The 24,326-nt window shown below is 42.1% G+C and overlaps 1 protein-coding gene across 1 annotated transcript in view; it reads right to left on the bottom strand.

Moving 5' to 3' along the window:
* Positions 1 to 20,654: 20,654 nt before the first annotated feature.
* Positions 20,655 to 24,326, bottom strand: part of LOC126234742 (UDP-glucosyltransferase 2-like) — an 81,291-nt gene continuing 77,619 nt past the window's right edge. Inside the window, exon 7 of the mRNA XM_049943488.1 lies at positions 20,655 to 21,046. Within this exon, the coding sequence (XP_049799445.1) occupies positions 20,767 to 21,046 (280 nt within the window). The 3' untranslated portion in view covers positions 20,655 to 20,766. The remainder of the gene's footprint in view (positions 21,047 to 24,326) is intronic.

The following is a 24,326-nucleotide window of genomic DNA, read 5'->3' on the forward strand; positions in this document are numbered from 1 at the left end:
CTGTCAAAACTGTCCCTTTATTTGTTCTTACATTCCTGTGTTATACTATTTTGTTTTAGTATGTTTTCACTGTTGTGTACATGCTAAATCGAGTATGCCTCTGGCTTAAATATACAGAATTAATTCTGTAAATAATAATAATAATAATAATAATAATCCCCGTGGAGGCCCGGGAAAAGAATAGGCCTCCGGTATGTTCTGCCAGTCGTAAAAGGCGACGAAAAGAACAAACCACTAATAGGGCTAACCCCTCTTTTAGTGTGATTAGTTGGTTCAGGACAGAACTAAAGATGCCTCGGACAAGCGCCGTCATGGTCGGGGACGACGCTTGAACCCTATGCTCGCCCACAATGGTAACGACACTGCTAGCCAACTGGAAAATGATTTAAATCCAAATAGAGGTGTTTTGCAGGATATGCTTCCTGCAACCATCCTAGAAGGAAAACAAAGACAGAGGATGAGATGGTCAGATGAAGTTAAACGACACCTCATGTTCTGTTATTACCAAGCAACAAACCTAGGAACCAACACAACTGGATACAGATCACAAGTATACACAACATTTATTACCAGATACCCAGAATTAAAATTTTTAACAGAACAACGACTAGCTGATCAGATCCGTGTAATAATCAAAAATAACAGGATACCCCAGACAGAATTAGGAAACATCAAACAACAAGTACAACAAATACTGGAAGAAAATAATGTGCAATCAGAAGAAGAAGAAAATACAGTAATGGACTCAAACATCCAGGAGCAAACAAAAAAGAACAACACGCACCAATTAAACAATCAGAGGAAAACGAAATCGTAAGACATCCACCAGAACAAGCACAAATGGAGCACGAAGTGACACAGATGTTAGATATAGAAGAAAAATTTCAGCTAACATATATAGAATACAAAGACACAAATACAGACATTAGACCATTCTTGCATAGACCACCAAATAACCCACAAGTCGAAACAACAATAAAAACTATCAACACAATCATACACAACAAAATAAATGAAAACACAACTATGGAAGAGTTACAACTACTGGTTTATATAGGAGCACTCACTACACTTAATGTACACACTAGGCAGAGATCAGAACCAACCAACACACAGAAGAAACCCACAAAACCAGCATGGCAACGCAGGCTACAGGTCAAAATAGAAAAACTGAGAAAAGACATCAGACAGCTAACACAATTTATAAGAAATGAAATCTCGGAAAAAAAACGAAAAAGGTTAGGTAAAATCTCACAACAAGAAGCGACAGAGCAATTAGACGAAAAGAAGCAGAAATTACAAGCATTAGCCAAACGACTCAGAAGATACAAAAAAAGTGAAAATAGAAGGAAACAAAATCAAACATTCAACACAAACCAAAAGAAATTTTACCAGACAATAGATAACACACACATTAAAATAAACAATCCACCAAACATAACAGACATGGAACACTTCTGGAGCAACATATGGTCAAACCCGGTACAACATAACAGGCATGCACGGTGGATACAAGCAGAAACAGACACATACAAGATGATACCACAAATGCCTGAAGTGATAATTTTGCAACATGAAGTCACCCAAGCTATTAATTCTACTCACAATTGGAAAGCCCCTGGAAAAGATAAAATAGCAAATTTCTGGCTAAAGAAGTTCACCTCAACACATTCACATCTAACTAAATTATTTAACAGTTACATTGCAGACCCATACACATTCCCTGATACATTTACACATGGAATAACTTATCTGAAACCTAAAGATCAAGCAGACACAGCGAACCCAGCTAAATATCGCCCCATAACATGCCTACCAACAATATACAAAATATTAACTTCAATCATTAAACAGAAATTAATGACACATACAACACAGAACAAAATTATAAATGAAGAACAAAAAGGCTGTTGCAAAGGAGCACGAGGATGTAAAGAGCAACTGATAATAGATGCAGAGGTGACATATCAAGCTAAAACTAAAGAAAGGTCGCTACACTACGCATACATTGATTGCCAAAAAGCTTTTGATAGTGTACCCCACTCATGGTTACTACAAATATTGGAAATATACAAAGTAGATCCTAAATTGATACAGTTCCTACACATTGTAATGAAAAATTGGAAAACCACACTTAATATCCAAACAAATTCAAATAATATCACATCACAGCCAATACAGATTAAGTGTGGAATATACCAAGGAGACTCATTAAGTCCTTTCTGGTTCTGCCTTGCTCTGAACCCACTATCCAACATGCTAAATAATACAAATTATGGATACAATATTGCTGGAACATACCCACACAAAATCACACATTTGCTATACATGGATGAAACTACTGGCAGCAACAAATCAACAACTCAACCAATTACTAAAGATAACAGAAGTATTCAGCAATGATATAAGTATGGCTTTTGGAACAGACAAATGTAAGAAAAATAGCATAGTCAAGGGAAAACACACTAAACAAGAAGATTACATATTGGATAACCACAGCGACTGCATAGAAGCGATGGAAAAAACGGATGCCTATAAATATCTAGGATACAGACAAAAAATAGGAATAGATAATACAAATATTAAAGAAGAACTAAAAGAAAAATATAGACAAAGACTAACAAAAATACTGAAAACAGAATTGACAGCAAGAAACAAGACAAAAGCTATAAATACTTATGCCATACCAATATTGACCTACACATTTGGAGTAGTGAAATGGAGTAATACAGACCTAGAAGAACTCAATACACTTACACGATCACAATGCCACAAATATAGAATACATCACATACATTCAGCAACAGAAAGGTTCACATTAAGCAGAAAGGAAGGAGGAAGGGGATTTATCGACATAAAAAACCTACATTATGGACAGGTAGACAATTTAAGAAAATTCTTTCTAGAACGAGCAGAAACTAGCAAAATACACAAGGCAATCACTCATATAAATACATCGGCTATACCACTGCAATTTCATAACCACTTCTACAACCCTTTAGATCACATAACATCAACAGATACTAAGAAAGTAAATTGGAAAAAGAAAACACTCCATGGCAAGCACCCGTATCATCTAACACAGCCACACATCGATCAAGACGCATCCAACACATGGCTAAGAAAAGGCAATATATACAGTGAGACAGAAGGATTCATGATTGCAATACAGGATCAAACAATAAACACCAGGTATTACAGCAAGCATATTATTAAAGATCCCAATACCACAACAGATAAATGCAGACTTTGTAAACAACAAATAGAAACAGTAGATCACATCACAAGCGGATGTACAATACTAGCAAATACAGAATACCCCAGAAGACATGACAATGTCGCAAAAATAATACATCAACAGCTTGCCTTACAACATACACTTTTAAAACAACAAGTTCCTACATACAAGTATGCACCACAAAATGTACTGGAGAATGATGAATACAAATTATACTGGAACAGAACCATTATAACAGATAAAACAACGCCACATAACAAACCTGACATCATACTCACCAATAAAAAGAAGAAATTAACACAACTAATCGAAATATCCATACCCAATACAACAAAAGAAAACAGGAGAAAAAATTGAAAAATACATGCAACTGGCTGAGGAAGTCAAAGACATGTGGCATCAGGATAAAGTTGACATCATACCAATTATACTATCAACTACAGGAGTCATACCACACAATATCCACCAGTACATCAATGCAATACAGCTACATCCAACCATATATATACAACTACAGAAATCCGTAATTATTGATACATGTTCAATTACCCGAAAGTTCCTAAATGCAATATAACACATACCGTACAGTTAATAGGAAGTGACGCTTGATCAAGGTCCGCGTCACTTTCCATTCTTAACCAGACCTAACGTCTGAGAAAGTAAAGAAAGAATAATAATAATAATCATAATGAAAGGACTAACCTATTTTTAAAGAATTGTTTATATTTCTCAGTCTCATTTGGGGAAATTTATTACGTGGAGAGTAAAATTTGTCTGCAAATAGGCTTGTCGTACTTTTGGACTTGCTGGGGTAACTCCACAAATAGTCCCTCTCTTTTCTTTTTTCGTTGTTCTGAAAAACTTTATTTTCTTCTTGGTATATCCCTGTAACATTGCATCTTGCTATAATTTATCCCCAGTACCCCAATACAGTTTGAAGCATTTCATTTTCCGATTGCAGTCAGTAGTCTGAAAACAGGTAAAAAGATTATATTTAAAAATTATCACTAATATATATTTTTACACTTAATATTACAACTGAAAGCTAATAAAATATCGAAACAGAAACAATTTTATCTTATTGTGCAGCATTTGTGCACTTTTTGGAATCTCTTCTTTTTCACTTCATTTCCAGTCGTAAGAGGAACGTAACTTTTTCCGCGGTTTCTGTCACGTTTTGCGATATTTCTTCTCCAAACACCAGGATCTGAACATCTGTGTCTTCCTTTTTACTGCTATTATGGGAATCACCCTCATTTGTGGAGGATTCACGATCTTCAGACATCTCACCACATGCTGCATCTAACGCTACAGATACGACATTGTTGGATTCCGTACAATAACAGTGGCACGTACAGTTGTTAATTTTGTAAGCTACTGACCTCTAGGGGAGATATACATGACTAATACCCAGATTTCCGGACAGAAGGGATTACAGGCATTTCAAAAAAGACGATACTGCAATAATAGCGAAAATTAGTTTACGCTGTTATTGTTTCTAGATCCTCAATTCACACAGTATCTATCTGTGCGGGTCTCGAGTTGCCGCTGCCAATGCTACAACGATTTCACAGTTCACCCAAAACGGTCTGGAGTAGAGTGTTAATATATTGTAACAGGAAGTAAAGTCACACTAATGACATTGGGCAACCAAGAAAGTCTTCACGCAGTTTCACACCGTGATACGTGGATCTTTAAGTTGTTGTAAAATACAGTTATTGGACTGGAGCAAGAACTGTGGCAAAACCAAATTCTCAGTATTTTCACATGCGGCGTTTGTAACGTGCCAAAATAACATTTTGTGCAGTAGATTACGGGTCAGCTGTCGCCTCAACTCATTTCGGACAAATTTACTACGCTCATTTCGGACAGATTCACAGCCAAATGTATGGTTGAAATTTGGTTATTGTAGAATAGTTTATTATGACGTTCTGATTGTGCTTTATGCATATTGTTGTAGAGAAAGAGAGATCATGTGGATATCACAAGCTTCCGTTTCTGATTTTACCCAGATTCCGTAAGGTTCATATAAATTGTGGAACTTAGTTATCGATCTTATGCGGCTTTGGAGCTTTGCAAAGGCGTGTAGTGTTGGTTTGCATGCTATCGGGATCTTCAAACGTGAAGCTGTATTATCACTAATATTACGTTTTTGATTGAGATTTGAATGTTTGGTATTTTGAATCGGCGTAGTTTCCGCCTTCGTTCCAGTTATCGACACTGGAGGCCTTACAGAACACTCTCCCAGGGAAGAGAAAGATCTGAATACTGTGGATTTTTGTGAGTGTGATAGCCATGAGATCATGGGACGAATCACGTGGTAAATTTATTGGACAGTCCCTAAATAAATATTTCTGGGACTTTTTAATTCGTGATTTTGTGATTCAACATAGGATTGCACTTTATTTCACAAGGTCTAGATCTGTCAAGATCTGGCAGAACTTCGATGAATCATGTTAATTTAGGGTTAGAGTGTTGGTGGAATTTATTTATTTATTTATTTTTTTTTTTTGTTTCTCGGCTTAGTAGTAGGATTTGGTGGAATACTGGCACTCGTGCGCAGCTACGTACTATATGTATTTGTTTATGGTAAATAAAGCAAGTTCGTTGCGGAGATTTAAAAAAGAGAAAAGTCCCGAGAAAAATACGCACTGCAGTAATATATTTGTCTCCCCAAGAAAAAAATTACGAACTCCTAATATATTTGGAAATGAAAGGCCAATAAAAACACCAAAGGAAAGACGAAGGTATGACATGTCACTAAAAGAAAGATTAGTTTCGAAATAAAGTATAATCAGACACATCCTTTGAGACTGATATGCAAGTAGCACTAGTAGCTAGTAACATTAAGGAGAATTAAAGACACTAATAGCAGTGGTACGTCTGGAAATATTTACTTTGATAAGTGAAAAGAAAGAGAATAATAAATGAAAATACTACTTTCTCCCGTTTAAAAAATTGCTGAAAGATTTTATGCTGTATCGCTGACGGATTGATAATTAGGGCTTTGTTCTTCAGATTTAATTACTTGTTACAAACGACGGAGTATAGACTGTGAATTCCGGACTGTAATAAAAAGGAAATAGTAAATACACGTGCATGATTCAGCTTGTGTGTGACCATAGCGTAAATTTTGACCGTTCATTCACGCGAAATAATTACTGATATTAACTTGTTGTTTATACGTTGTTGGTGGAAGTTATTATTGTCGGAGATATAGCTTCAGACAAATGCTATCGCAATAGGATCTCTATTTCATATATAAATTTATTGAAAGAAGATATAGAGCTGAGTTTAGTGTTATTTTGTAAGAAAACACATCAAGTTTTTTTTTACCTTAAACTAAACATGTTGTATGTGGTTTCTGTTGATTATCCTACACACATCCCATCGGAAGTCAGTTTCTTCCCAAACTTGCCATGGCATTGAAGGTGTAACTTGCTCAGTGGCGGCGTAAATTCTTGCTCTAAGTTCAGATAGAGAAGCCGGCACAGGAGGTACAAACATGAAGTCCTTGATGAATCCCCATACGTGTGGTGTCATGTCTGGGGAATGTGGGGGCTATGCAATTGGCGCATCAAGGCCAGTCCATTGACCTGTAAAGCGGTCACTAGGAAAATCCCGGACGTCAGCCAGATAGTGGGGTGGTGCACGATCTTGTATGAAGTAAACACTTCGTTCTTGGTCATCCTCATTGATGAGTGGTACCAAAAGTTGTTGTAACATATCCACGTACACTATCCCGTTGATGGTTCTCTCACGGAAAAAAAGGGTCCGCATACTTTGTTCTTGCTAAAGCGCCAAAAAACCTTCAGTTTAGGGCTATCACGAACATATTGCAATGTTTGAGTGGATTTTCATAGCCCAAAATCCTACAGGTATGGGTGTTAACCCTGCCACTTAAGTGAAAAATTGACTCGTCAGAAAAGATGATTTTGTCCAAGAAATTTCATCCTCATGAAATCGATTTAACATATCCGCACAGAAGTTCTTGCGAGCAATTTGAAGTGTCTCTTATTGCTTGTACGATAGTCAAACTGTACAGTTTCAAATGCAAACCGTTTCTCGACACACGTCAAACAGTCCTATGTGGGATCTGCCGTTCACGGGATGCACGTAGGGCTGTTGACAAAACATTATCTCACTCGCTCAACGACGTCGTCAGATGTGCTTGGGCGACGTCATGATCTCCCACGTCTTACCGAGCACCCTGTTTCTACAAAACATTTATGCCACTCATAAATTGTAGGCCTACTAGGAGGATCTTTAGCGTATTTGGTATGGAAATTACGCTGAACTGTTGTCGCCGACTTCGATTCTTCAAAGCAAAACACACCGCTAGCACGCTCAGGTTCCTTACGGTGCGATTCGGCACTAGCGAACTAGGCGAGACACTTGATATATTTCCCTACAAATTGACACTACAATGACCTCTGTAGGAACTATAAATTAATTTATATGAAGTTTCAAATTTGTGAAGTCCTTTTTGAAACACCCTATACATCGTAAGTGCGATTATAAATCTACCACGCGGCTGTGTTTAATGCGTTGTTATGGGAACATACTTAAAAGATCTCGTTTGTGAGTATCAACGGCTAATACCATTGACGTTTCTTGCGCCGATTCTTTGACGTGGAGAAATTTAGTTCTTTGTTTGTGTATTGTTGAAAGCTGTTTGAAATTTGCTTGGAAATTCGGATAACTTCCAGTCGAGGAGAAGAGAAATTGTGTAGACTGCTGTGGGGAAGAGAACATCTGTGAAAAAAGTAGATGTTTGGCTGTTCGAGGTTATCAGTCGAAAAAAGCATAACACTAATTTCTTTCTGGATTGGAGACTACACGCTGTGATCGACAGCGTTTGAAACTCAGTTATCAACGAAAACCGTATGACGCTATTTCGGCTTCTACCGAGAAGTGTGTTATGTGATAGTGACCAACGAGTGTGTTCCCATCGGTGGACCAAACAAGGTTGTAAAAATAGATGCGTCCCATGTAGCAACAAGAAAAAACCAGAGAGGACGTCCGTTAAAAATTGAAATGGAACATACTTGGTTATTTCGCATTATTGAATGGGAGCCTCGCGGGTGCTTCGTAGCAAGAGTTTATTCAAGGGGCAAGCAAACATTTGTCAGTCTCATAAAGTACTTCATACTGCCAGGTACTAAAGTCATTTCAGACGGGTTCAAATCGTACAGGAGGATTTGATCACGAGTTCGTGAGTCGTTCTGTGGAATTTCAGTCGTCGGTCGATCCGTCAGTCCACACCCACAATACAGAGCGGCCGTGAAACCATTAAAATCTTCGATTAAGAGAGGGGCGTCCAGGACGCAAGGGTCGGGGCTTTACCTGTTTCAATAGCTCTGTGTCCACAGATTGAGGTTGCGTGGAAAAGTTGTCGCAGCTGATACTCTGCCGATACTTCTCTGTGTTATAATAAGAATGTGTCCTGTTGCGACATAAAAGGATTTCTTCCGGTGGCTTACACGACAAATGGACTAGTTCATGACGACGTCGCTGACGAATGAAGTAAGAACAGTAACTACTTTCATTTGTAACTGCTTGTAAGTTGATAAACGTTCTTCTATTGTCGTTGCTTTAGTGACAGGTGTAAACAGCGTTCACAACTCGGGCGGCAACAGCCGCGTGGTAGATTTAGAATCGTACGTCTGATATATACTCAAATCTTTCTAAGCCCACACATTCGATAGGCTATCATTCTTGGTAATTACCAAGTAAGCGTCTCCTCAGGATTACTTTTGTTTATGGTGTATAAAGTTGGAATCTAACAGTGTCCTTTTGTAAATTTGAATAAATTGCAATAATTTATTGAAGGAAAATGAATTTTGGATCACTACTTCATGGATGTATGCGGCTAGCTACACTGTATAGGCAAGGAAAATTTTCATAAGAAAGTGATAGACGGTACCGCATAATCTGCATGGCAGTTTGTTGGTACTTGGTGGTACCGAAACTAAGAATATTGTTTGATAGAGTAACTAATGCAAAAACTTTTTCCATCACTGCGAAATGATAATCCAAGGATTTTACGTGTCAGCAGTCTAACGTAAAGATCCTGGAAACTTCTTCAGTAACAGTCTAAATGATGAAACTTTCAACAGTTAACAACAGTTAACATTTTGAGCAGTATGCCATTTTGGCTGTATAGACATTCCCATGTTGTTTATTGTCATCCAACGGCAATTAAGCACATTGCACGTCACAAATAGTTTCAAGAACATTGTATTCAACAGCCGATCATACAGTGAACAATCTATGCAGTTATATGGTATGTATAACCAACATTAGCTACCAATGCCGAACCAGTCCAACTCACAACCCATTGAATTGCAACCTAATGTTGATTTAATATGCCATCTAAGTGGCACTGCAAGACGTTCTAGCATGCGGATGTGTTGCATGCTGTTGTTATGGGCTTCAGTCCAGCGACCTGACATTTTTATTTATGCGTAGATGATTAAATTAGACCCTGAGCGCAGCGTTCCTTCGGCGCAACTGTTTGATCACGCGACCGCCATAAAGAAAAGAAACGGTCCTTAAGAGTATAACGTAAAAGGCTTGGAGTTAATCCCCGCTTCCTGTGCATGTGAGCATGGGGTGTGTCGCACATGGACGCACCTAAGGAAAGTGTTGCCACCTCAATGTGGATTGGACGGTAGAAGTGAAGGAATTGACCACAGATAGTATGGAAGTGTGCGTAAAAATGATAAACTTAGCATCTGGGATAGAATATCGATGGTGCAAGAAAGATATGTGTGTCGCAAGTCAAATGTTTAAATAATTACATTTAAGAGCGCATCTGACATGTTAGTCCAAGCGGTTAAGTCGGTTCTAGTTTTATATATTACCAATTGGTACCGACAACCAAAGTGTAATAGTAATTTACGGCATACAGCAAACAATCGTAGGGTCTCTTCTTTTATTTAATAATTTCCTCACAAAACATTGACAAGTCAGGAGCACACGCACTCAATCAGGGCGCACAGCCATCCTGAAGGTAAAACAAAGCACATGCTGCCTGTACCACGTTTTCATACGTAGAAGATGGACCACGAAAAACTTTCAACACAGACTATAGGAATCATGGCGCAAGTACAAATACTAGAAGTCGCAGGCTCCTTCACTAATATCTCATTCTGCAGTCAAATCACACAAAAGTGAAAACTCTTACGGAAATAAAGGAATAACTGACATTTACAGTGTTATAAAAATTAATAGACAGTTCTCATATGTCAGAACAAACATTCAGAAGTTTGTCTTTTAATTAATTGTAGCACAACTGACAGGCAGCTATGCATGAGATTCATGCAGTAATAATATACATGTCTCACTGGACCAACTAACTATAAAGTAGTTGTAATGCAACTTTTTTCTGCTTACCCACTGTAGCCTGCATCCATTTCACATGCTACCTGTATTCGGGCCGTGGCCTCCTCCTACAATTTTTGCTCCCTCATTTCCTTCCATGTGTCCTATCAACTGACTCCTTTTATTCAAGTTGTGCCACGTATTCTTTTTCTCCAGATTCGATTCATTTCCGCCTGATTATTATTCGATCTACACATCTAATTTTCAACACTCCTCTGTAGCGTCACTGAACCGTGATTTATTTTCAAAGAATATTCTTAAGAATTTATTTTATTTACTAGCGATTCATCAAGAACATTAACACATTTAATCACACTATGTAAACATGGAAATAGTTGCCAGGGAGTAACTGATGAAATCATAACCAAATTCCTTTTAACAAATGGGAATTTTATATCCACTTTAAAAGTGCCTAAAAGCATTTTTTAAAAAAGAAACGGATTTAAAATTATAATCAGAAAGCACCCTCTAAATATCAAAGTTACAATTTATTCAGAGGCAGAAAGAAACAAGTTTTGACTGTATGAGCTTTCGGGCAGAGAACCTTGACGCTCCCTTTTGACACGGCCGTAGTTACAACCGCTCACAACAGCCTCTGAAATACTACTCTGGTGCAAATCTGCAACATACCAGATAACTTTAAACTAAGAGTTTTAACAATTTACACAAGCACACAAACTATGCACCCCCCCCCCCCCCCCGTAGGAGGGATGGAAATGGTACAAAACACTAACAAATAAAATATTAACCTTGCCACCGAAGGTGCAACCTGATTTTAACTTTTAAGAAAAGTCTTATGGTGAAAGGGTGGCAACTATATGATCATTTAAATAAAAGCCCATGAAATGCAATCTTATATAAAATTCTACAAGGTTGGCCAAGCAATAGTTAAGATGCTCTACAGTACACAGATACCGCCTCTCAAGATCGTAGGGAATAATATCAAAGTTTCCAAAGATCAAAACATATTTCAGGTTGTTGTTGTTGTTGTTGTTGTGGTCTTCAGTCCTGAGACTGGTTTGATGCAGCTCTCCATGCTACTCTATCCTGTGCAAGCTTCTTCATCTCCCAGTACCTACTGCAACCTACATCCTTCTGAATCTGCTTAGTGTATTCATCTCTTGGTCTCCCTCTACGATTTTTACCCTCCACGCTGCCCTCCAATACTAAATTTGTGATCCCTTGATGCCTCAAAACATGTCCTACCAACCGATCCCTTCTTCTAGTCAAGTTGTGCCACAAACTTCTCTTCTCCCCAATCCTATTCAATACCTCCTCATTAGTTACGTGATCTACCCACCTTATCTTCAGCATTCTTCTGTAGCCCCACATTTCGAAAGCTTCCATTCTCTTCTTGTCCAAACTGGTTATCGTCCATGTTTCACTTCCATACATGGCTACACTCCATACAAATACTTTCAGAAACGACTTCCTAACACTTAAATCTAGACTCAATGTTAACAAATTTCTCTTCTTCAGAAACGATTTCCTTGCCATTGCCAGTCTACATTTTATATCCTCTCTACTTCGACCCTCATCAGTTATTTTACTCCCCAAATAGCAAAACTCCTTTACTACTTTAAGTGTCTCATTTCCTAATCTAATCCCCTCAGCATCACCCGATTTAATTTGACTACGTTCCATTATCCTCGTTTTGCTTTTGTTGATGTTCATCTTATATCCTCCTTTCAAGACACTGTCCATTCCGTTAAACTGCTCTTCCAAGTCCTTTGCTGTCTCTGACAGAATTACAATGTCATCGGCGAACCTCAAAGTTTTTACTTCTTCTCCATGAATTTTAATACCTACTCCGAATTTTTCTTTTGTTTCCTTTACTGCTTGCTCAATATACAGATTGAATAACATCGAGGAGAGGCTACAACCCTGTCTCACTCCTTTCCCAACCACTGCTTCCCTTTCATGCCCCTAGACTCTTATAACTGCCATCTGGTTTCTGTACAAATTGTAAATAGCCTTTCGCTCCTTGCATTTTACCCCTGCCACCTTCAGAATTTGAAAGAGAGTATTCCAGATAACGTTGTCAAAAGCTTTCTCTAAGTCTACAAATGCTAGAAACGTAGGTTTGCCTTTTCTTAATCTTTCTTCTAAGATAAGTCGTAAGGTTAGTATGGCCTCACGTGTTTCAACATTTCTACGGAATCCAAACTGATCTTCCCCGAGGTCTGCTTCTACCAGTTTTTCCATTCGTCTGTAAAGAATTCGCGTTAGTATTTTGCAGCTGTGACTTATTAAACTGATAGTTCGGTAATTTTCACATCTGTCAACACCTGCTTTCTTTGGGATTGGAATTATTATATTCTTCTTGAAGTCTGAGGGTATTTCGCCTGTCTCATACATCTTACTCACCAGATGGTAGAGTTTTGTCATGACTGGCTCTCCCAAGGCCATCAGTAGTTGTAATGGAATGTTGTCTACTCCCGGGGCCTTGTTTCGACTCAGGTCTTTCAGTGCTCTGTCAAACTCTTCACGCAGTATCTTATCTCCCATTTCATCTTCATCTACATCCTCTTCCATTTCCATAATATTGTCCTCAAGTACATCGCCCTTTGTATAAACCCTCTATATACTCCTTCCACCTTTCAGCCTTCCCTTCTTTGCTTAGAACTGGGTTGCCATCTGAGCTCTTGATATTCATACAAGTGGTTCTCTTCTCTCCAAAGGTCTCTTTAATTTTCCTGTAGGCAGTATCTATCTTACCCCTAGTGAGACAAGCCTCTACATCCTTACATTTGTCCTCTAGCCATCCCTGCTTAGCCATTTTGCACTTTCTGTCGATCTCATTTTTGAGACGTTTGTATTCCTTTTTGCCTGCTTCATTTACTGCATTTTTATATTTTCTCCTTTCATCAATTAAAGTCAATATTTCTTCTGTTACCCAAGGATTTCTATTAGCCCTCGTCTTTTTACCTACTTGATCGTCTGCTGCCTTCACTACTTCATCCCTCAGAGCTACCCATTCTTCTTCTACTGTATTTCTTTCCCCCATTCCTGTCAATTGTTCCCTTATGCTCTCCCTGAAACTCTCTACAACCTCTGGTTCTTTCAGTTTATCCAGGTTCCATCTCCTTAAATTCCCACCTTTTTGCAGTTTCTTCAGTTTCAATCTGCAGTTCATAACCAATAGATTGTGGTCAGAATCCACATCTGCCCCTGGAAATGTCTTACAATTTAAAACCTGGTTCTTAAATCTCTGTCTTACCATTATATAATCTATCTGATACCTTTTAGTATCTCCAGGATTCTTTCAGGTATACAACCTTCTTTTATGATTCTTGAACCAAGTGTTAGCTATGATTAAGTTATGCTCTGTGCATAATTCTACAAGGCGGCTTCCTCTTTCATTCCTTCCCCGCAATCCATATTCACCTACTATGTTTCCTTCTCTCCCTTTTCCTACTGACGAATTCCAGTCACCCATGACTATTAAATTTTCGTCTCCCTTCACTACCTGAATAATTTCTTTTATCTCGTCATACATTTCATCAATTTCTTCATCATCTGCAGAGCTAGTTGGCATATAAACTTATACTACTGTAGTAGGCATGGGCTTTGTGTCTATCTTGGCCACAATAATGCGTTCACTATGCTGTTTGTAGTAGCTAACCCGCACTCCTATTTTTTATTCATTATTAAACCTACTCCTGCATTACCCCTATTTGATTTTGTATTTATAACCCTGTAATCACCTGACCAAAAGTCTTGTTCCTCCTGCCACCGAACTTCACTAATTCCCACTATATCTAACTTTAACCTATCCATTTCCCTTTTTAAATTTTCTGACCTACCTGCCCGATTAAGGCATTCCACGCTCCGATCCGTAGAATGCCAGTTTTCTTTCTCCTGATAACGACGTCCTCTTGAGTAGTCCCCGCCCGGAGATCCGAATGGGGGACTATTTTACCTCCGGAATATTTTACCCAAGAGGACGCCATCATCATTTAACCATACAGTAAAGCTGCATGCCCTCGGGAAAAATTACGGCTGTAGTTTCCCATTGTTTTCAGCCGTTCGCAGTAGCAGCACAGCAAGGCTGTTTTGGTTAATGTTACAAGGCCAGATCAGTCAATCATCCAGACTGTTGCCCCTGCAACTACTGAAAAGGCTGCTGCCCCTCTTCAGGAACCACCAGTTTGTCTGGCCTCTCAACAGATACCCCTCCGTTGTGGTTGCACCTACGGTACGGCCATCTGTATCGCTGAGGCACGCAAGCCTCCCCACCAACGGCAAGGTCCATGGTTCATGGGGGAAGGTATTAGGCCGTAACACTGCAAGCAATAAATTCGTTAACACACCAAATCCGACAAACATGACAGAGGCAGCTACTAACGTACGGTAGATTGGTAGGGAGATTACCGAACAACCCGAACCGCAGATTGCTCTAACCCGCCCCTACTCCACAAGGGAAAAACGGACCACCCAATTTATAAACAACCACCTTCCCGCGGGTGGGCAAACGGAGAAGAATGGTGGGACGACCCCAAAGAAAACGGCTGGTGACTTCACCAAGAAAACAAGTAGAATTTAACAAGAGTAAATCAACAGCATATCACCAATCACTTAACTTCTAATAAACCGAGATTTCTCGAGAAGACCTGGCGCAGCACCCCACAAATCGCTCTCCCGAAACGTCCGCTGCCAGCCGCTTCAACGGACGCAGAAAGGCGCGCCGATCTCCCGTCTCACGGCGTCGCAGCTCGCACCGGACCGACTGGTGTCGTGGGTTGACTCCTGTTGCTCTCGTGCCGGCCGCGAAGCCACTACCTCTAACAAGGGAACCTCCCCATCGCACCGCCCTCAGATTTAGTTATAAGTTGGCACAGTGAATAGGACTTGAAAAACTGAACACAGATCAATCGAGAAAATAGGAAGAAGTTTTGTGGAACTATGAAAAAAAAAAAGCAAAATACACAAACTGAGTAGAGCATGCGCAAGATACGCAACGTCAAGGGTAGGCTGAGGTCAGGAGTGCCGTGGTCCCGTGGTTAGCGTGAGCAGCTACGGACCGTGAGGTCCTTGGTTCAAGCCTTCCATCGAGTGAAATATTTACTTTCTTTATTTTCGCAAACTTATGATCTGTCCGCTCGTTCATTGACGTCTCTGTTCACTGTAATAAGTTTAGCGTCTGTGTTTTGCGACCGCACCGCAAAACCGTGTCTCCGTTCACTGTAATAAGTTTAGCGTCTATGTTTTGGGACCGCACCGCAAAACCGTGGGATTAGTAGACGAAAGGACGCGCCTCTCCAATGGGAAACGAAAACATTTGAGCGCAAGGTCATAGGTCAACCGATTCCTCCACAGGAAAACACGTCTGATATATTCTATACGACACTGGTTACAACATGTGCGTCACATGACAGGAATATGTTGTCCACCCACCTAACTTGTACACTTGTCGAATGGGTAAAAAGGTTCTTCTACCTTGCCCGATTTAGGTTTTCTTGTGGATGTGATAATCACTCCCAAAAAAGTGATGAAAACATAAGAGTTTGTCACATAAACTGAAAATCAAAAATTAAATTTTTCACTCGAGGGAAGACTTGAACCAAGGACCTATCATTCTGCAGCTGCTCACGCTAACCACAGGACCACGGCGCTGCTGAACGCCCAGTATCCCTGATGTTGCTTATCTTTCGAGTGGATTACTCAGTTTGAATATTTTACGTATTTTTCAGACTCAGATGCAGGAACTAAGCCCCGACTGGGCGAAAACTCGCTGAGTTCTCTTACTGGCGGAGTGGAAAGACTCTCATTTTGCCGGCTTTAAAGGTTGATCCGAACGACAGACATACTGCCTCACAAATTTGGACGAGAGACAGACCCTGAATGACCGACTGGCGAGTTTTTTTTTTTTTTCTTTATTGAATTTCAATTCCCCCCGAAGGGAGTGGGCTGGCAGCAGCTGACTACGCCGCTCTGCAGCCTACAGAATTTGTGTTAAAAAGAGGAAGATAATAAAAAATAACAGTTGGCGATAAAATCGGTGACTTAAAGGTAAAATGGCAGAAAATTCTAGAACTTAAAACATAAAACACATGGGTGATGATGCTAAGATAATACACAAGAAGCAGAAAAATAACAGACAGACAGTTAAAAAAAAAACACGGCGACAGTCTGGTTTCTGTTCGCAAGATATAAAATGCACACCCAGCGACAGCATGATTTCTGTTCGCAACACAGTGGAAAGACGCACAACACTGAACACTCACTTAAACACGGCACTAAAAAGTTGGCACAAATATGACATACCATAGCCGAGAGCAGGTGGGGGGGAAACTGGACAGATGATGAAGAAAATAAAAAAGGGGGGGAAGGAGAAGAAAAGTGAAGGGTGGGAGGGGGGAAAGAAGCCAATGGAGAAGACCCATAAGAGGGGTGGGGGGTACTGAGCAGACGTGCCAGGGAGTGGGGAAGGCAGAGGAGGGGAATGCAAAAGGACTCGGGGGGGTGGGGGAGGAGAAGGGACACAGGGGGAGGTTGGGCAGGGAGAAAACACAGGATGGAAGGGGGGAGGAAGAGGGAGCCCAGGGAAAGGCCAGAGGAAAGGAGGGGGGTGAGGATCAGAGTTGATAGGAAGGATAAATGGAGGGAGAGAGGGCACCATCCGGGAGGGGGAGTTGACGGAAGCCACCTTTGGAAAGGAGATGGAGGGTGTAGAGATGGAGGGTAGGGGGGACACAACGGTGAAGACGTGGCAGGGGGTGGGGATGGGAGAGGAGAGGAGCAACCAGGGGGTGAGGGGGTTCAAGGCGGCGGAAGGTGTAGAGGATGCGGATATGTTCGAGGAATAGGAGCAGATGGGGGAAAGGAATGAGATCATAGAGGATCCGCGTGGGGGACGGGAGGCGACTGGCGAGCTCATAGCGCCCCTTAAATGCACGTGAACAGGCAACCTTTCCCCTTTCCCACCAGAGGGAGACACCAAAGCTGCGATTTCCACAGCGGCGCCACCGCCAGAAACGGAGGGAGACTGCTTCACACTATGCGCTGCAGCGCGCTCTTCAAAACAGCAATTTTTACCACGGCTCAGTCACATTTCAAAACCTCTAAGTCTCTTTTTGTCTGAACTTTTGCTGAACGTTTCACTCCATACAAGGATTTACTCCATAGAAATACCCTCATAAAACACTTCTGTCCTGCTGCTGCCAATCTGCATTTTATTTTGTCTTTACTGTGGGCATCGTCATTTATTTTGCTGCCTAAACAGAAAAAATCATCGACTGCTTTTAGTGTTTCATTTTCTAATCTAATTCTATCAGCATCACCTGATTTAATTGGACTACGTTACATTACCATTGATTTATTTAGTCTCATAATCTCTCTTCAAGGCGGTATCCATTCTGTTCAGCTGCTCTCGCGAGTACTCAGTCGTCTCTGACAGAATTACGAGTATGTGCTCAAAAGTAATGACTCCGAAATTTTATGTGAAAACTTTTAAAGCTTTTTAAATGTTATTAACGGCCTACATCTTCATTCTTCCCGTCTACATATTTGCAGCCCTCTGCCGCTAGGGGGGCTCCGACTTTCAGCGTGTAACATGGCGGTGTATTACATAGCTATAGTGTAAGTCGATTTCTGACAGATTAAAAGGAAGGTCAGCGTTGGTCGTAATATTGATGTTTTATTAATAGTGGTGGTGGTGGTTAGTGTTTAACGTCCCGTCGACAACGAGGTCATTAGAGACGGAGCGCAAGCTCGGGTTAGGGAAGGATTGGGAAGGAAATCGGCCGTGCCCTTTCAAAGGAACCATCCCGGCATTTGCCTGAAACGATTTAGGGAAATCACGGAAAACCTAAATCAGGATGGCCGGAGACGGGATTGAACCGTCGTCCTCCCGAATGCGAGTCCAGTGTGCTAACCACTGCGCCACCTCGCTCGGTACTTTTATTAATAGCAGAATCGATTTTCGTAGTGATCATCTTCGGTGCTGTACACATTAAACTCAGACATTGGTATCAAGTTATCAATAACCAAAACAGAGAAGCGAGTTATTGTGATCGCTTCTCAGTTTTGTTTACTGATAACTTGATACCAATGTGTGAGTTTAATGTGTACAGCACCGAAGATGATCACTATGTGATCGAAAATCGATTCTGCTATTAATAAAACATCAATATTACGACCAACGCTGACCTTCCTTTTAATTTAACATATATGGTCGTTGTGCACACAGCAGTCCATGGAGTCGCCAATCAATAATGACCTCTGACAGTTGCTGTGGTCTGGGCATGGTAGTCTTGCGCACATACCTCAACCAATAACGTAACACTATTTTGTAAACGTCCCCTTGGCAACGCCTCAGCGTTGTCACATCTATTTTCGCTTGCAGCCGTCAGCATTTCACAGTTGATAGCTGGCAACAGCGCTGCGTGCTGTCAGGTGACTTCTTACACTGTCTCAACTATATGGCAGTGCGTGACAAACATTATGCTGCAATTCAGTTTCGAATTCCAAGTATTTGTCCACATATGGGGCTCCCTCTCTTTAAGCATGAAAGTGCCAGGTGACACACGAGCGCTGCATCTGCGACAATCCGACGCCTTGGGTTCACTGTCAGCAATCATACTTCACACAGTCCCATCTTGGCCCCGTCCAGTTTTCATCTGTTTACAAAATTTAAAGAACACGTTTGAGTACTTTACTTCGATAGCGATGAAGTGGTCCACGGCAGAGGTGAGGCGGTAGCTCTGTTAACGAAGTCAAATATTCTACAGTGATGGTATCAATGACTTGGGAGAAATGTGTTCCTTGCCAATGTGACTGCGTTGAGAAATAAGTAAGACGACATGCAAACTAAAGAGGCACAATGTTAATAACGTTTTTTTAAATTTAAATAACTTTATCAGTTTTTTCATAAAAAATTCGGAGGCTTTAATTATGAGCACGCCGTCGTACAATGCACTAGGCAAAACGAAAGGCTTTTATTTCTCCTCCCTGAACATTAATTTCTTTCGAAATTTCTGCTTAGTTTTCTTTAGTGCGTGCTTAGTGTACAGATCGAACAACACCAAGAAGAGGCTATAATTCTGTCTGCCATACTGCCTTCTCAACTACCGCTTTCCTTCCACGCCCTTTGACTGCTCTTGAAATGTCTATGTGTTTCTATACTCAGTGACTCAGGTCAGTGGGGCAGTCAGAACTTCTAGGAACGGAGTTACGTGGAAGGGTAATTAAAGAATGTATGTGAAATTACTGTGGATGATGAATAAATGTAGGCGAAATGTGATGAGAGGAAGAATTTTAATTAGTACTGTATGTGGAGGAACCACTTGCAAATGACTCTAAAGCCAGAATTGTCCAAAAGCAAATAAAGGGTTGGGGGTTGTTTTTTGTGGAGGAGACCAGACAGCGAGGTCATCGGTCTCATCGGATTAGGGAAGAACGGGGAAGAAAGTCGGCCGTGCCCTTTCAAAGGAACCATCCCGGCATTTGCCCAGAGTGATTTAGGGAAATCATGGAAAACCTAAATCAGGATGGCCGGGCGCGGGACTGAACCGCCGTCCTCTCGAAAGCGAGTACAGTGTGCTAACCACTGCTCCACCTCGCCAAATAACATAACCATGAAACTGCGATGCCGGCCTGCCGAAGTGGCCGTGCGGTTAAAGGCGCTGCAGTCTGGAACCGCAAGACCGCTACGGTCGCAGGTTCGAATCCTGCCTCGGGCATGGATGTTTGTGATGTCCTTAGGTTAGTTAGGTTTAACTAGTTCTAAGTTCTAGGGGACTGATGACCTCAGCAGTTGAGTCCCATAGTGCTCAGAGCCATTTTTTTTGAAACTGCGAAAGTTTTCACTGAGGGTAATCTGTACGACTCACAAAATAAAATTATCAACATGAATAATGCTGATTTCTGAGTACATCCCCGCATTGGACAGTGAAACGCAGTGTCTCGAATGCAGAAAAATTACACCCACATTCAGTTCAGTAGACTTTATTTGATTTTTGAATACAGTCTTCATTACAAGTCTCAGAAAAGAACAGTCTGTTAGAGTAATACTGCGCTATCGTGTCGGTGTAAGTTATGAACTATGCGACATGGTCGATACAGCAAGAAACACGCGATTCAAACTCTGCGTACAATTTTTGTAAGTTGAAATGCACTTGACCTTAAACTCAATGACAGTATCATTGCTTCTTGTGCTTGCGCTTACTGCGTTTCACCGCTGCTATTATTCGCCGCACAATGAAGAATGCGGCGCAAAAGACGGCAGCCGCTGCCAGCAGCAGGAAGGCGATGACGTCGAGCAGCAGCAGCTGCCACCAGTACAGGTCGCGAGCCGCAGTGCGCATGTGCGGGGCCCCCTTGTGACGTACCACGTACTCGATCCACCACACGGCACGCTCCTCTGCCTCCGCCTTGTGCTCGCGGAATATGGATGACAGTTTCCTCATGTTGTCTCGGTACCTGCGGGTGAAATGCAAGTGTGTGTAAAACCGATTGAGAGGGATACAGTATGTGAATAAGATTAAAACTTGTAACGAGGCCGAGGAACAAAGGCAGATTGTTATCTCTGTGAGTGACGCTGCAAAACGTCAGATATCGCCTAAACAAGCAACACTCTTGGGGAAAGGAGATGACTGTTAGAATTAACAAGGGGAGCGGAAGGAAATACGAGGGGCATTCTATAAGAATGTTGCACTTTTTTTCTCCAATAATTTCCGTAGAAAAATGCGGAAATCGTTGCGAGACATAGTGGACGTTTCCGCTTAGCCCCTATAGTTTCATGAACTTCCGATAGGTGGGTGCTTACGTAACCTCGAAAATGGCGTCTGCAACGGAGGTCCTTTCAGTATGTCTACGAAGACCTGTCAATGAACAAAAGCACGGTGAGTCATTGGGCGTGATTTCTACACTACTGGCCATTAAAATTGCTACACCAAGAAGAAATGCAGATGATAAACGGGTATTCACTGGACAAATACCTTATACTAGAACTGATATGTGATTACATTTTCACGCAATTTCGGTGATATTGAGAAAGCAGTACCCAGAACAACCACATCTGGCCGTAATAACGGCCTCGATACGCCTGAGCATAGAGTCAAACACAGCTTGGATGGCATGTAGAGGTACAGCTGCCCATGCAGCTTCAACACGATACCACAGTTCATCAAGAGCAGCGACTGGCGTATTATGACGAGCCAGTTGCTCGGCCACCATTGACCAGACGTTTTCAGTTGGTGAGAGATCTGGAGATGTGCTGGCCAGGGCAGCAGTCGAACATTTTCTGTATCCAGAAGGACCTGTACAGGACCTGCAACATGCGGTCGTGCATTATCCTGCTGAAATGTAGGGTTTCGCAGGGATCGAATGAAGGGTAGAGCCAAGGGTCGCAACACATCTGAAATGTTCAAAGTGCCGCTAATGCGTACAAGAGGTGACGTGAAACGAATGGCACCCCATACCATCACGCTGGGAGATACGCCAGTATGGCGATGACGAATACTCGCTTCCAATGTGCGTTCACTGCGATGTCGCCAAACACGGATGCGACCATCGTGATGCTGTAAACAGAACCTGGATTCATCCGAAAAACGACGTTTTGCCATTCGTGCACCCAGGTTCGTCGTTGAGTACACCATCGCAGGCGCTCCTGTCTGTGATGCAGCGTCAAGGGTAACCGCAGCCATGGTCTCCGAGCTGATAGTCCATGCTGCTGCAAATGTCGTCTAACTGTTCGTGCAGATGGTTATTGTCTTGCAAACGTCCCCCTCTGTTGACACAGGGATCGATACGTGGCTGCACGATCCGTTAGAGCCATGCGGATAAGATGCCTGTCATGTCGACTGCTAGTGATACGAGGCAGTTGGGATCCAGCAAGGCGTTCCGTATTACCCTCCTGAACCCACCGATTCCATATTGTGCTAACAGTCATTGGATCTCGACCAACGCGATCAGCAATGTCTCGATACGATAAACCGCAATCGCGTTAGGCTACAATCCGACCTTTATTAAAGTCGGAACCGTGATGGTACGCATTTCTCCACCTTACACGAGTCATCACAACAACGTTTCACCAGGCAACGCTGGTGAACTGCTGTTTGTGTATGAGAAATCGGTTGGAAACTTTTCTCATGTGAGCACGTTGTAGGTGTCGCCACCGGCGCCAACCTTGTTTGAATGCTCTGAAAAGCTAATCATTTGCATATCACAGCATCTTCTTCTTGTCGGGAAAATTTCGCGTCTGTAGCACGTCATCTTCGTGGTGTAGCAATTTTAATGGTGAGTAGTGTATTATTTTCGAAAGAAGGTCACATAAACCTGTCCGATTTTCCGCGTGCCGGCCGTCCGTACACAGCTGTGCCATGTTGGAATGTCCGGATACTCTTACTGGAGGTGATCGATGGATCACAAACATCTCGCTGCTGAAATGGACATCTCTAGTAGTAGCCTTGACACAGTCGTCCAAAACCGGAGTTGGACTCAAAGGAGAGTGCCCGCTGCGTTTTGTTCGGTGTCTAGCAGAAGACCATCTGTGTGGAACTGCTCGCACATTACGAAGCTGATGGTGACAATTTATTGTCGAGCATTGTTACAGATCATGAAACATGGGTTCATCACTAACAATTGGAAACAAAACGGCAATCCATGGAGTGGTGCAACAGCAGCTCTCTTCCGAAGGAAAAGTTCAACCCGCACGCTCATCTGGTAAAGTCATTGGACTGTTCTACCTCATCCACCCTACAGCTATCTCGCGCCTTGCGACTACCATCTGTTTGGTCGAATGAAGTATGCACTCCATGGGCAGCAGTACTTGGAGGATGGGGAGATTACTGATGCAGCAAGACATTGGCGTCGACGCCATCCAGCAGATGATGTTGATGATGATGATGTTTGGTTTGTGGGGCGCTCAACTGCGCGGTTATCAGCGTCTGTACAAATTCCCAACCTTGCTCAGTCCAAAATCGCCACTTTCTTGAATGATGATGAAATGATGCGGACAACACAAACACCCAGTCATCTGGAGGCAGGTGAAAATCCCTGACCCCGCCGGGAATCGAACCCGGGACCTCGTGCTTGGGAAGCGAGAACGCGACCGCGAGACCACGAGCTGCGGACCATCTAGCAGAGTAGTACCATGGGGGTCAAAGGCACTGCCAGTAAATTGACCTGACGCCCTGACATAGGACGGAGTGAAACGTGCTGTAAGGGCGATACCTCGCTCCCGATTCGCGAGTACGTCTGTGGTGCTGCGATGTGAGGCTCTCTTTCAGTTGCTTAGACTGACCAGGCTGGTGCCGCGGGCTGAGCTAGATTTATGGTCGTTGTCGATGAAAGATCGCTGGCGGTCTGGTTTGGCTACGAGGCGCTCGGTACAGAAAAATTCCGTTGGAGTTCGCTGGGCAAGTAAGAAGAAACAGTGTAAACACGGCAAGTGTTGGGTTGGAATGTTTGGGGGGAAGAGACCGAACAGCGAGGTCATCGGTCTCATCGGATTAGGGAAGGACGGGGAAGGAAGTCGGCCGTGCCCTTTCAGAGGAACCATCCCGGCATTTGCCAGGAGCGATTTAGGGAAACCACGGAAAACCTAAATCAGGAAGGCCGCGCGGCAAGGAGGACGTTCCTCCGCAGAGGACAAGCCGTTACCAGCAGACGTGCAGGCTTGTGTCAACCTCTGTTTTCCAGATTTCGCTGGCGGAGTCGGTTTACCCGGAGGACGAAGCCTTGCTGCTCCTGGACTTAT

Source organism: Schistocerca nitens, chromosome 2 (genome assembly GCF_023898315.1).
Source record: "Schistocerca nitens isolate TAMUIC-IGC-003100 chromosome 2, iqSchNite1.1, whole genome shotgun sequence".
Classification (NCBI taxonomy): domain Eukaryota; kingdom Metazoa; phylum Arthropoda; class Insecta; order Orthoptera; family Acrididae; genus Schistocerca; species Schistocerca nitens.